At 48.1% G+C, this 14,578-nt stretch overlaps 1 protein-coding gene across 2 annotated transcripts in view; it reads right to left on the bottom strand.

Annotated features, from left to right (window-relative positions):
* Positions 1-14,578, bottom strand: part of MDGA2 (MAM domain containing glycosylphosphatidylinositol anchor 2) — a gene marked incomplete at both ends in the record, with an annotated part of 321,167 nt that overhangs the window by 45,009 nt on the left and 261,580 nt on the right. For both annotated transcript variants that reach the window (XM_084270655.1, XM_084270656.1), the window contains one exon: positions 5,813-5,961. In XM_084270655.1, the coding sequence (XP_084126781.1) occupies positions 5,813-5,961 (149 nt within the window). The remainder of the gene's footprint in view (positions 1-5,812; positions 5,962-14,578) is intronic.

Here is a 14,578-nt window from a genome sequence, read left to right as displayed (position 1 = left end):
TACCACTCTGAAACAAGAGCCCTCAGCTTGGAATTCTGACCCAGTCCTGTGCGAAATAAGCCCAGGAAGTCTACAAACTGAGAACTGTAAACCAGAGCCATTGCTTCTCTAATTCAATTCACCCAGCCCAAGAAAATCAGTAAGAACTGTGCCTTTGCTTGCTAGTTTATTTGGGAGTTTTAGGGGGTTTGGGGTTTTTTTCCCCCTAAACTGTCTCATTTCACAAGTGCAGACTTAACAGGAAAAAAAAACTGAGTCTGGTTTAGACTTCCAAAAAGAAATGCACACTGTGAGATCTTTAGGACAACTTATAACCCTCTGTAGTAGGCAGCATAGCTTTTATCACAAAAACAACATCATAAATATTCCAATATCCATGTGAAGTTTCAGTGCTCTCACTTCCTCCCCTGAAATTAATTACCAGAGCTGCAATTAGTTTTGAATGGCTCTGAATAAATTTGTTAATACATTCTGATGTATAGCTATTTTACATCTCCTATGGTATGCCAAGTGAAGATACCCAGCTTGCAAACATCTTTCCCTTCGCAGTAGATTGTGTGATGACAGCACCATGATCCTGATGGAAGGAACATTCCTACCCATCAGTGGGGGCCTTGAGTGTGCTAAAGCAAACAGATATCTCATAAGCAGCTTTCATTCTCAGCACTTTAGTAAATAATGATTTCCATGCATCCATTTCCATTTTCACACCACAGGCAGAAAAATGACACTTCTCTATTCTTGCAACTCCCTCCTCAGCGGAGGAGACCTTCCCTCTCCCTTCCTGGCTTCCTTGGAAGCCCTGTTACGTCGTTAAGCCCAGCTCCACTTGTTTCTCAGACAACTTCTCTAGCACTTTTTGGAGCTGGTTTCTCTCAACTTCACTTTAACCAATGCTTAAAATACATTTCACAGCATCACAGAATTGTAGGGGTTGGAAGGGACCTCAAATGACCATTGTGTCCAACACATGTCCTGCTTTTCTACCATTAAATTACCCTCTCCTGCCTGCAAGATGCCTTTATCTCAATGCTAGTGACAAGGTAGGCAACAAGAAGCAGGATGGGACACAAATGTATGGTGTCTGGCAGCCCTATGCCAGGAATACTGAGAAAATTAAAGCAATGAGACAGAGGACTGGAGAGAGACAGTCCCACAGAGGCAGTGGGACATGTGATGGTCTGAGTTATTGAGTACCATCAAGAAGAAGGTGAACACTGAGATTAATTAATCATAGAATCATAAGATTCATTAATCATATGGAATTCCCTTTGGGTTGGAAGGGACCTCAAAGGTCATCCAAGTACAAACCCCCTGCCGTGGGCAGGGACACCCTCACTAGAGCAGGGTGCCCAAAGCCCCATCCAACCAGCCATCACCCCTTGTCCTGTCCCTGCACTCCCAGGTGATCAGTCCCTCTCCCACTTTCCTGTAGGACCCATTGAAGTATTGGGAGGCCGCAATTAGCTCTCCCCAGAGCCTTCTCCTCTCCAGGCTGAACAAGCCCAACTCTCCCAGCCTGACTTCATAGGAGAGGTGCTCCAAACCCTTGATCCTCTTTGTGGCCTCCTCTGGACTCGCACTGACTGCTCCATGTCTCTCCTGTACTGGGGACCCCAGAGCTGGACACAGCACTCCAGGTGGGGGTCTCACAAGACTTCTCATGAATGAGCTTCACTTGTTCTTGCTCTGCTTTCAGCTCTGTGTCTTCAAGTATGAAATGTATTCCCCCATTCTCTACCAACAAGCACCACGGACACTTTCCTATTCCACTTGCCAGACCCTGCTCTGGCTCTATCCTTCCTGTCCAACTTTCTCTGCCACACGAGACTCTGCTGGTCACACACGAGCATCGCAAATGGACCTTCATTGCACTCCATGCATCTCTTATTTTTCTGCTCAGATCTTAATTCAGATTTCCCCTTGGGCAGTGAGAAAGACTGCTACCAATGCTCTGAGGTACTAGAATGATGTGCTGCCCTGGGAACAGGAGCACATCCTCCTTTCACTGCCAGTCTGGAAGAAGCTCACAAAACCTGAGGGGAAACACCTGGGTTCCCCCCTTTCTTTCCCTTCTTTAGCACACAGATCAGGAGATGTGCTTGCACATTCCCAGGTGTACCAGGATAGCTGTCCACCACCTTTATGCTTCCTAAACTTGGTCTCCATGCAGGAAGATGCATGGTAGTGAGAGGAATGCTTTAAACTTTGCTGCCGTTGGCTCTGGTGGCCCAAGAGAAGAGTTGTTATGGACTTCTTGGCATTTCTCTATCTCCTTATGGCAAAGGTTGGTAGCAGGACAGTCTGTACACTGAATCCATTGTCCTCAAGGGCTTTCCTCCCTTTGGGAAAGGGACCAATCACTTCAAGTCCCTTTTACCCTGCCAAAATTGTCTGGACTGGTCTTACAAGAACAGCAACTCAGACCAGGTCCCTTCCTATTCTCACATGCTTTTTTTCCTAAGCAAACAACCCAGAAATTTCCTTGAGAAGACCCCTTCTGAGGTCTGGCCACTTACTGCAGAGCTCTGTCATCTTCTCAAGACAGGCCTGAGGGCTCTGTTCGCTACCAAAGCCCAGCAGCAGCAGCTCGTACACTCACTCAACAACTCAACTCTAGAGCCATTCAGTGAGTGCCTCATTTTTTGAGCAGTTATTTGTCACTGTTCAATTAAAGCAGAGCACAGCCGTGCACACTGCTTGGCAGATAGACGCTCTGTCACAGCAGGCTGGGCAGATACTGCAGCTCAGCATCCTCAAAGTCGATTAAAACCCACCGCTGGGAAGCCACCGCCCAGGTGCTGCATCAACCAGAAACGCAGACAAGAGAGTGTGCTGGTGAAAAAAACCATGTGAAGCACAAAATGAATCCCCAACAGGCAGCAACAGCAGTGCCTGGGCTCCAGCAGAAAGCAGAGTGCTCTGGATTCTCCCAGGAGGGTGCGTCCGTCACACGGTACCACGTCAGTGGGACAAACTCCACTGAACAAACTCCTGCTCCCTGGCAGTGTGCTGCCTTGTGTCCAGGAAGAGGAACCTCCTCCCCACCTCCCCTGTGAGGAGAGGCTGAGGGAGCTGGGCTGGTTCAGCCCAGAGAAGAGAAGGCTGTGGGGGAACCTCATTGCAGCCTTCCAGTCCCTGAAGGAAGCAGAGGAACAGGAGGGGAATCAGCTTGTTAAAGGGCAGAGACTGGCAGGACAAGGGGGATGGAGTGAAGCTGGAGGAGGGAAGGGGGAGATGAGATATTAGGGGGAAGTTCTTTGCAGAGAGAGTGGTGAGGGGCTGGAACAGGCTGCCCAGAGAGGGGGTGGGTGCCCCATCCCTGGGGCGTTCAAGTCCAGGTTGGCTGGGGCCCTGGGCAACCTTGTGTAGCTCCAGGCCTGGAGGTTGGTGTCCCTGCCTGTGGCAGGGGGTTGGAGCTCTGTGACCCTTGGGGTCCCTTCCAACCCAGACCAGTCTGGGATTCTATGATTAAAACAAAGATTAAATGCAGATACTTTTTACAGTGCAGGATACTGGGCTGCATCCCCTTCACCCTCAAACCCTCCCACCCCGTTTCTGTGACGAGCTTTGGGCAGTGTTTTCCACCACTCCCCAAGGATGCTCACCCCACTTTTACTGTTAAATAAAACCAGCAGCAAAACCCAGCAAAAATCACATTGCTAAGTCAAATAAATTATCTCAACACAAACAGTTCAGAGGGTAATCTGCAGGTAGCAAGTACTGGTAGGTGTCAAACACCAAGAAAAAGCTGCTTAATTCTCACCCCTGTTTCAGGGGGAATTGCTGCAATAAAGGATGAGCGTGTCTGGACGGCTCACTGGGTTCTGTATCACATGAGTTTTAAATGTGGCTTCAGACAGATGAAAGGAAAACGTTTTGATTAGCCTGATGGAGAGTGTTGTCAGGAAAAGTAAAGCAAATCTAGATAATTATATAAATAGGTAATTAAAAGTAAATTAAAATGAAATGAAAGAAAGATAAAAACAAGAAGCTAAAAACTTCATGCAATTAATTTCATTAGATATTCTTTGAGTTCAGCAAATTATTTTTTTAATTTAATTACTCTTCATGGGTACTGGGAGTAAGGGAACTGATTTGTGCTCAGTGGTGCAAACAGTTGCATAAACAGGGACTCAAAGTCACCAACTCTCATTTCCAAGTAGTTAGATTCAGGCAGGGACTAACTCTGAGGGAAGGAGAGCCAGCACATCCCAAAGCCATTCCCTGGCTGTGTCCCAGCCAGCTCCACAGCTCCCCCTGAAGTTCCCCAAGCCAAACCCCTTCCACTCAGCACACATAACACACTCCACTTTCCAAACCAGACATCTTCCAGAATATGCCTCTGTCCCCAGTGTCTTTCTCCATGCACAAACTGTTGTTCCAGGCACCAGATAACCCAGCCTGTACCTCCCACATCAATCAGAAAAGCAAATTCAACAGGAGAATGTAAAACAAGGCCAAAAAAAAGCATCTGATGGGTTCTCCAGAGCAAAGAGCAAACCACCTCCAGACGCTCACAGCAGGCCAGATAGGACTTGGAGGGGGATGTGGTCATCACAGCAAGGAGTGTTATCTCCAGACCCTGTATCTTAACCTGACAAAGCCCAGCAATGCCAAAGCCCAAGCTCTTCGGGTCAATCTGGCACACACTGGTAGCGTTTGGCAGGGATTGAGAACAAGGTACAGCGCAGAACATTCCTGCCTTCAGAAGAGAAAGGTGTGGGATTCTGCCTGGGTTTAGCCAGAGGAAGATCACTCTGTCCTGGGAAGGGCAGTAAGCAGAGGTGTTGCCATTTATCCAGAGCTTAAGCAAGGCACAGAGTGGCTCTTTCCCTCTAATTGACTATTAAAACTCGAAGCTTTTTAGCAACAACCTTCCAAGAAGGCAGATGACATTTCTCTCCTCAAAGGGCAAATTAACAGGGATGACTACGTTAATTCAACAATCCCTCAGGGAATGGGTTGGTCCCACAGTTCCATAGCAGTGCCCTTGCCCATCAGAACATCCACAGTGAATCTATGAAGATGCAAAAGTGGCTTTAAGGTGGTCAGGATGTCTCAGGGACATCTTTCCCTAGGAAAGCTACAGCTCTTCCTACATTTCTCTATTTACTTGGAAGATCTGATAAAAGAAATATAGATACAGAGAGAGAGAGAAAAAGTTTAATTTCATTGCCAGTTTCTTTCATGTAATCTTTCTAGCCTGTCTTGATCTGCAGCCTCCACAAACCCTCTGAGGAACAGCTCTTTAATCTCTGCATTTCATACTGCAAATGTGCAAATTAGGTTTTTTCAGGATCTGCAAGTGGCAGAGGAATACTTGTGTGAGATTGCACCAGGCTTTCCAGGAGGAGAAACAACTCTTGGCTCACAGAACAGGAAAAGAGGGAGGAAAGGAAAGAAAAATAATTCCATAAAAAGAAATGGGAAAAGAAAGAAAACTGAAAAATAATATAAATAAAATGTAAATAATAAAATTTAAAACCCCCACAAAATACAACATAATAAAAGAAAAATAACATACAAATGATATAATTAAAAATAAAGCATAAATAAAATGTAAATAATAAAATTTTTAAAACCCACAAAACCCAACAAAATAGCATAAAAATAGCATAAAAATGAAATAATTAAGAATAAAGTAATAAAATTAAGGAAAAATATAAAAATACTAAAATGAAATAAAGAAAAATAAAGCAAAACAAAACAAACCAAAATAAACCAAACCCAAGTAAAATAAGGCTCAGCAATCCTCAGAAAGTCCTGTGCTCCAATGGGATGCCCTTTTGGGATGAATTCATCTCCTCACCTGCCTGATCCCCAGGCGATAGGCGAGGATGCGGTCCACAGCGTCGGGGTTCATCTGGGTCCACTGGAGGCTGTAGGAGTAGACGCGGGGTCGGTTCTGCCACAGCGGGTTGTAGGTGTCGTAGTAGAACTCGGGGGCGTAGGCTTTGCCTGCAGGGGAGGGGACAAACATGGGGAGGAGAGAGAAAGAGAACAATCAGGAGGCCAGTTTGGGAGCCAAATGTCCCTGCCCAGCCCGAACCTGCCCTTGAGTAGGTCTGTTAAAACATCTTCTGCCAGAAACATATTTTGGGATTATTTGCCCCCATCTGTTTGGGTTTTTTAAAGGACTCATGGCAAGAGTTTGCTGTTATCATTACATCAGTCCCCAGTGGCATCCGTGGCCCAGGAGAGGGCAGGGAGAGGAAGAAGTAACCGAGCTCCTAGAGGGGTGAGCTGGACAGCTGCATCGTGCCTGTGCAGGCTGTGCCACCCCGAGCAGGGACGGGCTCGGTGACAGCTGCTGCAGCCAGCACATGTCACACAAATGACATCCCTGAGCTGGAGACACAGGATGGGTATTTCCAGCCACTGCTGCCTTCGTCACAGCTTCTGCTCTGCAGCTCCCCAGGTGAGGATGTGTGTGAGCCATCCTTGGCAATGCCACAGCAGTGTGTGCTACTACAGCGTGGGGTGGAGCTGAACACGCTGCTTTGCACAGCAGAGGCAAACAGAATCATAGAATCACAGAAGGGTTTCAGTTGGAAAAGACCTTCAAGATCATTGAGTCCAACCTGACTAGGTCCAACCCTAGACCATGTCCCCAGGCACAACATCGACTCTTCTTTTATCACCTCCATGAGATGGTGACTCACCCATCTCCCTGGGCAGCCTGTGCCAGAGCCTGACAGCCCTTTCAATACAGAAATTCTTCCTGCTATCCAACATAAGCTTCCCTGACACAACTTCACACCACTATCCCTTGTCCTGTCACTAGATACTAGGGAGAAGAGATCAAACCCCACCTCACTACAACTGCCTTTTAGGTAGTTGCAGAGAGTGATGAGGTCTCCCCTCGGCCTCCTCTTCTTCAGGCTGAACACCCCCAGCTCCCTCCAGCCCCTTCCCCAGCCTGGTTGCCCTTCTCTGGACATGCTCCAGGACCTCAATGTCCTTCTTATACAGAAGATATGATGCAAAACCTAGAGGAGACCCAGGACCTGCTAGAGGTGTAGCTGGAGCTGCATGCACCATCCTAGCACAACTCAGGTACCACCAGGCACCTCTGTGCAGAGAAGTGGGCACCATAAAGGCTCTGAGCAGATGTGGTAGGACAGAAGTGTTTGCAATTAGACTTGACCCAAAAACCTTTTAGGGAACTTTGCTCCACTGGGATACACAATTCCAACATACTCCAAAAAACCCTCGGTGGGTTTGTCTTAAAGGCAAGTCAAGCAACATTAGAGCAAATACCAGAATGTGCCAAAGAGACATAGAGGGGTTTTCTGGTTTTATATCATTTGGCATTGATCTTTCTTTAGCATGTCATGCCAACAATGTAGCACTGCTTCCATTTCCTAAATCAAAAAGGTTTGGATTGACTTGAAACAAGTTTTAAGAGCAGGATGTGTAAGAAGGGTTGTTAACCCCCAGTTTTTACCCTGACTGATACAAGAGGAACAAAACTCCAGATCAAAGACTTAAAAAAATACATAAACCCCAATTATATATATACACACTATATATAAAATTATATATAATATTTGTAATATATACAATATATGTAAATATACATATTATATATAATCTACCTATCTATATATAGATATCTCTATATATAGAGATATATATATGTGTGTATATATATATAAACCCCAAACAGTGTGAGCAGCCCTGAGGAGGACTTGAGGGTGTTGGGGATGCACTGAAAACCAGGACAGCCTCACGGATAGATGTGGTCTGCCTGCTCATGTCAACCATGAAGGGGTACACATTCATTACACCCCTCCTTCAATTCAGGCACAAGGAACCTGTGCTGGTTTTAGGTATTTTCACCTCAAAACTCTTCTTGTCTACAGGTGGAAATAGAGATGGATGCAGGAAGGGGCATTTTGACGTAGATGTCTGAGAATTTTGATCATCAGAAAGGTAGTGAGAAGAAGGGGAAAGTGCATTAAAAAAAAAGCAAAGAGAAAAGGAAAGGGACAAAGGCAAACAATCCTGTGAATATACACCAATCTTGTAGCTATTGATCAAGCTTGATGCTCGGGTGTGTCATCCCCTCCAGCCATTCTTTTCATTTCAGAGGATGAAAAGCCCGTTTAGCCAAGCTATTGCTGCCAATTGCCCAACCAAGATGCACATTCAATTAGACTGGAGGAGAGCAGATCCACGGTAGTGCTGAAGTAGCAATCAACAAGACTGTGAGGAGAAAGCAGCAAAGCAAAACTGCTGTTGTAAAAAATGAAATGTAAGATAAATGAAAGGAGGATCTGTGGTCGATAAGATTTGTTTCCCTTATTTAGGTGCAGTGGAAAGAATGGGGAAAAGCTCACGCTGAATGCAAATTATCATCTTCTACTGCAGGTGGAAATAATGGCATCTCTGAGGGTCTACAGAAAGGATCCATAATTAGATGCTCATCACAATATGGGCACTCAAATACACAGTCACCTTTTGAAGAAATAATGAGGACCCATGAAGAGTTGCAGTATTCTAATCCCTCCGAAGAGAAACGCTTTCTGGTGTGAATGGAGACGTCAGGCATTTATCAACACACCATTAAGACCTTAACTTGCAAACTTCAGAAGAAAGCTGGGTGGGTTTAGAGTTCATAAAAAGTAGATGTGGCCTTTGGAAAAGCAGGAGCTATAAGACATATAGGAAATCTGCCTGGGCTTGGCCAATGTCCTGTCACCACAACCATTTGCTCCGACTCGGGACAAACACCCCAAGCCTGCCACCATCCAACCATGCTGCTTCCAGCAGTGATGCTCTGCAGCAATGATTATCCTCCCCTAGAGAAATAAAGAGATGATGGAGAGTGTGAGAGATGTAGCAACAGCCCTTGGCTTTGCTTGGCTTGAGCTCACTTGGAGGAAACCAAGGTTGGCAGTACCGGTTAGCTCAGCCACCAGCTTCACAGAAAGAATCACAGAATGATGGGGGTTGGAAGGGATCTAGATCATCCAGTCCAACCCCCTGCCAGAGCAGGATCACCCAGACTAAATCACACGGGAACGTGTCCAGGAGAGTTTGAATGTCTCCAGAGAAGGAGACTCCACAGCCTCTCTGGGCAGCCTGTCCCAGGGCTCCTTCAACCTCAGAGTGACAAAGTTCCTCCTGATATTCCCATGGAGCTTCCTCTGCTCCAGCTGCACCCACTGCCATCCCTGAGCACAGCCTGGCTCCAGCCTCCTGATTCTTGCCCTTCACATATTTATAGACATTGATGAGGTCACCCCTCAGTCTCCTCTTCTCCAGGCTAAAGAGGCCCAGCTCCCTCAGCCTCTCCTCACGAGGAAGGGGTTTCACTCCATCACCTTGGTGTTCCTGTGCTGGGCTCTTCCAAGGAGTTCTGTGTCCTTCTTGAGCTGAGGGGCCCAGGACTGGACACGATATTTCAGGTGGGGTCTCACCAGGGCAGAGTACACGGGGAGAAGAACCTCTCTTCATCTCCTAACCACCCCCTTCTAACACAGCCCAGGATGCCACCGGCCTTCTTGGCCATGAGGCACAGTGCTGGCTCGATGGGAGAGACGCCAGGCCTGCGACGATGAACATGTCTAGTGGAGAACACTGAAACTCTTCTGGGTCCTCAGGAGGGTGCTGGTGAGAGGAGCACCGTGCCATGGCCACTGGTCCTGGGGTAGGGGCAGGGTGAATGCAGGGCAGCCTCTGCAGGCACCTTCCACAGGTCCAGGAGCTCTGCATCCCGCCAAGGGGCAGCTTCTTCCCGACACGCCGCTCCCACAGGTCCCGAGGGTGGAGAGTTTAATGCCATGATATGTCTTTGTGTCTGTTAAGGCAATCTGAAGCCAGGCTCAGAGCTCCATTAACATGGACCATTTTTAATTAATTCCTCCCTCTGTGCTCGCTCTGTGGGAATCCCAGTTACTGTGATGCTTGGGGCTCTGCCAGGGAGAGGAGACATGGCACAGCTTGATCCAGAGTATACTGTTTGTTTTCCTCACTATCAATAGAAAAAAACATTTGGGGCTTTTTCACCTTCTGAATACAGAGCATGGGCAAAATAAACTTGGGGTGGGGAGGGTGGGAGCGGGGTAAGGAGAGGCAATACCAAACGTGGTCCTGCTCATCTGGGCTGCCCCCTGCATGAGATAAAGATGCACAGACAGACCAGCTGTTTGAAGGCTATGCAGCTAAAGCAGGGTGTGAATCCCCCCCCAAGCATGCCTACCAAGGCCACCCAGCACGAGTGGCACAATTACACATCTTGCTGCTGTTGTTGCATCAACCTGAATGCGGCTGCATACGCAGCCTGCAATTATCAGTTCTGGCTAACGACACTCCTGGGTGCACTGTGGTTGTTTGGGATTATAGATACATCACCCCCTCCTCAGGTTACCACAGGGGGGAACAAAAAGACCCCCCAGCACCCAATTCTCTACTCCCATTATCTGGATTGACAAGGACGGCCCAGCCCTGTGAAGCTCCCCAGCTGCAGGAGCGCTGCTGAGGGTCATGATTACTGGCACTGAGCAGCAGTTTTTCTTTCTTCTGTCTTTAATTTCAAGAGAGTAAACCTCTTTCTGCTTTGTTTTTTGGTTGGTTTTGGGTTTTTTGTTTTTTTTTAAACCAGGGATTATTGGTGCATAGCATGGGTTAGAGCCAGACTTGCCAGGCTCTCACTAACACACAAGAAGCTACAGCTTCTTTCAGTATCGCTGCTCTGATGCATTTTTATCCAAGTTTCTCAGCAATAATTAGTTTTCATTTAAAGTGCAACAGCTGACAAAGCCATGAGCACACACACATGCTTTTCTGCTGTATGGCTGAGGTGACAGCAGCTCACCAGAACCAAGGAACATACCATAGCAGGGAGCATGAAAACAATTAGATCCTGATGGATAGCAGTCATCAAATTACAAGGCTAGGTTCAGTAATTACTTATTTCATAATGCATCTGGGGTTGGATCAGGAAGAGGAACAAGCATCATCTGTCACCAGTCCTGGTGTGGCAGAACAAATGCTCCTCTCTCTCCCAGTCCCTCACACTCGCAGAGCCCTTGGGCAGTCATGAGCATCCCCAGTGCAGCTCATCACAGGCAGCACCTGAACTCCCCCAGGCAGCGCATCCAAAATGTTATCTACTGACTCTCTACTCCTGTTAAGGGCAAAAGTGGTACAGAAGATGATATGGAGCCAGTTTATAGAAAACGAGCAAGCAAACAGAAAAGCCACTGCAGCTGCTTATCGTTCAGTTCCTGCTACATCCCACTGCACCACTGGGACCTGAGAAGATGCTGAAGTGCTGAGCTGAACAGAAGTGGATCGATGCACTTACTCAACTGGGTCCTCAACCGGTACCTATTAGAGAAACTCCTCGGCCAGGCCCTGGAGACCATCCCACAGTGCTTTTCAGACCAGCCAGTCATTTATCCCACAGAAAACCATCAGAAAATCAAATAATCTCCTAAAAGAATTGTTTCCTTCCCGTTGCCAGCCCGTGGTTTCCACAGGAACCCAAGGAATAAGAACCGGCGGCGCAGCTTTACGTGGCAATGAGCACAAACACAGCCCACTGGCTGCAAGCAACGGCAATAAACTGAACAACGGCATCTCTCCCTAATTATAGCAGCTGACTACATACCCCAGATGGAGCTTCCGAGTCCTGGGTTAGTGTTTGTGCTGGCTTGTCATGCAGAAACAAACAGTAGTAACTGTGCAGGCACCACACCAGTAACACTGACAGATTTAGTAGACGCGCAGACAGAGCACCAAAGGAAGCGGTTTCCTCGTGCCTGTCTGGTTCTGTTCCCCTTATCCTCGGGTCTGTTCCTGCTGATTTGCCTGGCATTAGATGCTTTGCAAATGCAGCAGCTCTGCCATCTCTGCTCCACTGCTGGAAGCACAGACGCGCTTTCGCTTCTCACGACAAGGAACTCGGTGTAAGCATCAGGAGGAGTGTGGGCAGCAGGTCACAGGAGGGGATCCTCCCCCTCTGCTCGGCCCTGGTCAGGCCCCACCTGGAGTGTTGTGTCCAGTTCTGGGCTCCCTGGGATCAAACAGACAGGGATCTCCTGGAGAGAGTCCAGAGGAGGCTACGGAGATGCTGAAGGGCCTGGAGCATCTCCCCTGTGAGGAAAGGCTGAGTGAGCTGGGGCTGTTCAGCCTGGAGAGGAGAAGACTAAGGGGGGACCTTATGAATGTTTATAAATATCTTAAGTATGGGATGCAGGGGGAATGGGCAGCCCCTTTTCAGTGTCTGTGGGGACGGGACAAGGGGCGATGGGCTCAAGTTGCAGCACAGGGAGTTCCCCACCAATGTGGGGAAGAACTTCTTCCCAGTGAGGGTGAGGGAGCCCTGGGACAGGCTGCCCAGGGGGTGTAGAGTCTCCTTCTCTGGAGAGATTCCAGCCCCGTCTGGACACCGCCCTGTGTGCCCTGTCCTAGGGACCCTGCTTTGGCAGGGGGGTTGGACCTGATGGCCTCTGAAGGCACCTTCCAACCCCTACAGCTCAGTGATTCTGTGATAAACGACGCTCAGGGTCTCTTGTACTTCATAACAGCAGCTATAAATGTTTAGGGGGAAAGCAGAATAAAATCAGACACTCACAAACATTTCCCCTTTTGGCAAATTCAGCTCCAGACCTTTCTAGCTTTAAAACACACAAAGGGTTATAAATCCTAAATGAAACTATATATTTAACTGTGTAGAACCCTGGGAGAGGCAGAGTTTATGAAAAATGCTGCCCTGTTTCATTACAGGGTACATATTTCACGAAGAGTTTTCAATGTGATGGAGAAGATGTTTTGTTCTTGATTTGCATATGTGAAAGGAAACATACGTCTTCTCCTAGATCTGCTCTTCCTCCCAGTCCTGCAGCCACACCATCCCCTGTAACCCCACCCCTTCCAGCTTTCTGCATCCCTGGTTTGCACTTCCTACCACCCCCCTGCCTATGCCCATCCATCACCAGTCCAGACTGGGAGGTGGCTGATACACAACCAGCTCAGGATGAACAGCACAAATGAAAACGTTTAGACATTGGCAAAAGGCTCTCCTATGATTTTTTGGACAAAACTCCTCATAGGAGTGAACATCCATTTTCATACAGCTTTAGTCCCATTGGAAACTCCACCTGGTTGGGTGCCACGGCCACCTGTCCACCCTCCCCAGCTTTCCTAAGAGCTTTAGTAAAACCAGCTTCCTCCTGGCTGGAAGCTCACTGTGCTTCACAGAGCAGTCCCCACTGTGGCTTCCTGAGAGGCCCCTGCTCTCACACCATTTACAGACCTCATTTCAGCCCTCTTCACTGTTTCACATGCTACCAGCTCCACACCACAAGTTACCAGGGCTTTTTCTTTCAGAGCAGCCTAGCTCTAACCAAACCAAAAGTTTGGCTTATTCCTTTCTCCAGCCATGCAGCTACAGGTCCCCTCTTCCCCTGCTTGCAATCACTGTTATCCTCACACCCCTAACTTTTGGAGGGTCTTTTTCATTTTGGGACTTTCCATAGAGCCTCAAGTCATTCCCACAGTTTTGCCACAGGGTCCATCTGCAGAGGATCACTAAGAGCTTGCCTGGCCAAAGCTTGGAGACTGACAGCGAAGAGTGGAGACACGGCCCTCCCTTAGTCAGAGAATCCCAGACTGGTCTGGGTTGGAAGGGACCCCAAGGATCACAGAGCTCCAACCCCCTGCCACAGGCAGGGACACCAACCTCCAGGCCTGGAGCTACACAAGGTTTCCCAGGACCCCATCCCACCTCCTGAAGAGTCACTGTGTGGGGCTGGTACAGTGTGGAGTGTAACACAGAGCCTGAGAGTTGCAGTTTTATATCCTGGTACAGCTAACACTGGTAATTAACACTGTCAGTCAGACAGAGCAGGCCCAAGCAGGCTGCAAAGCCGAGCCTAAGGTACAGCCCAGAGCACCAGACCAGAAGCTCCTGCCCTACCAAAGGTAGGGCAACCTACCCAACCCAAATCTCCCTTTTCTAGTTTAAACCATCCCACCTCATCCCATCACTCCATGCCCTCGGGAACAGCTCTTTCCCAGCTTCCTACAAGCACCTTTCAGGGACTGGAAGGGGCTGTGAGATCCGCTGGAGCCTTCTCTCTTTTCTCCTCTCCTTCTCTCCTCTCCCCTCTCCACACCTCCCAGCACGAGTCCCTTCCCAAGGGATATACAGAATCACTAATATATTACAACTTGCAGGGAAAGAATGATCTGGGAACCAAACTGAACCCCTGAATGCCAAATTGGAGCCCAAATCTAAATGTACACACACTCTGCCCATCTCAAAGGATTCCAGAGTTTCCCATTCCAGTACAGAAAGGTCTGCTTTAAACCAGTAAACCAACATCCCAGCTAGCACTGAAACCAATACAGGTTCATGCAATGGAGTACACTAAGCATTTCACCCAGGATCAACCTTCACTACCCACCCTGCTGTGATTTCTTCCCCCTTCCCCCTGGTTCTCCTGCACCGATGACCAGCCCCGCAGAGCGGTGCTGGAGCCAACATCTCCCACCGATAACCAAACGTGACATCTGCTGGCAGAGCTGTGGAAGAGCTCACAACGCTCTTCTCTGCGATTCC

This window comes from Gallinula chloropus (genome assembly GCF_964237585.1).
Source record: "Gallinula chloropus genome assembly, chromosome: 14".
Taxonomy (NCBI): Eukaryota; Metazoa; Chordata; class Aves; order Gruiformes; family Rallidae; genus Gallinula; species Gallinula chloropus.
Note: the sequence above shows the minus strand (reverse complement) of the source record. Positions and strands in the feature narration are given on the sequence as shown.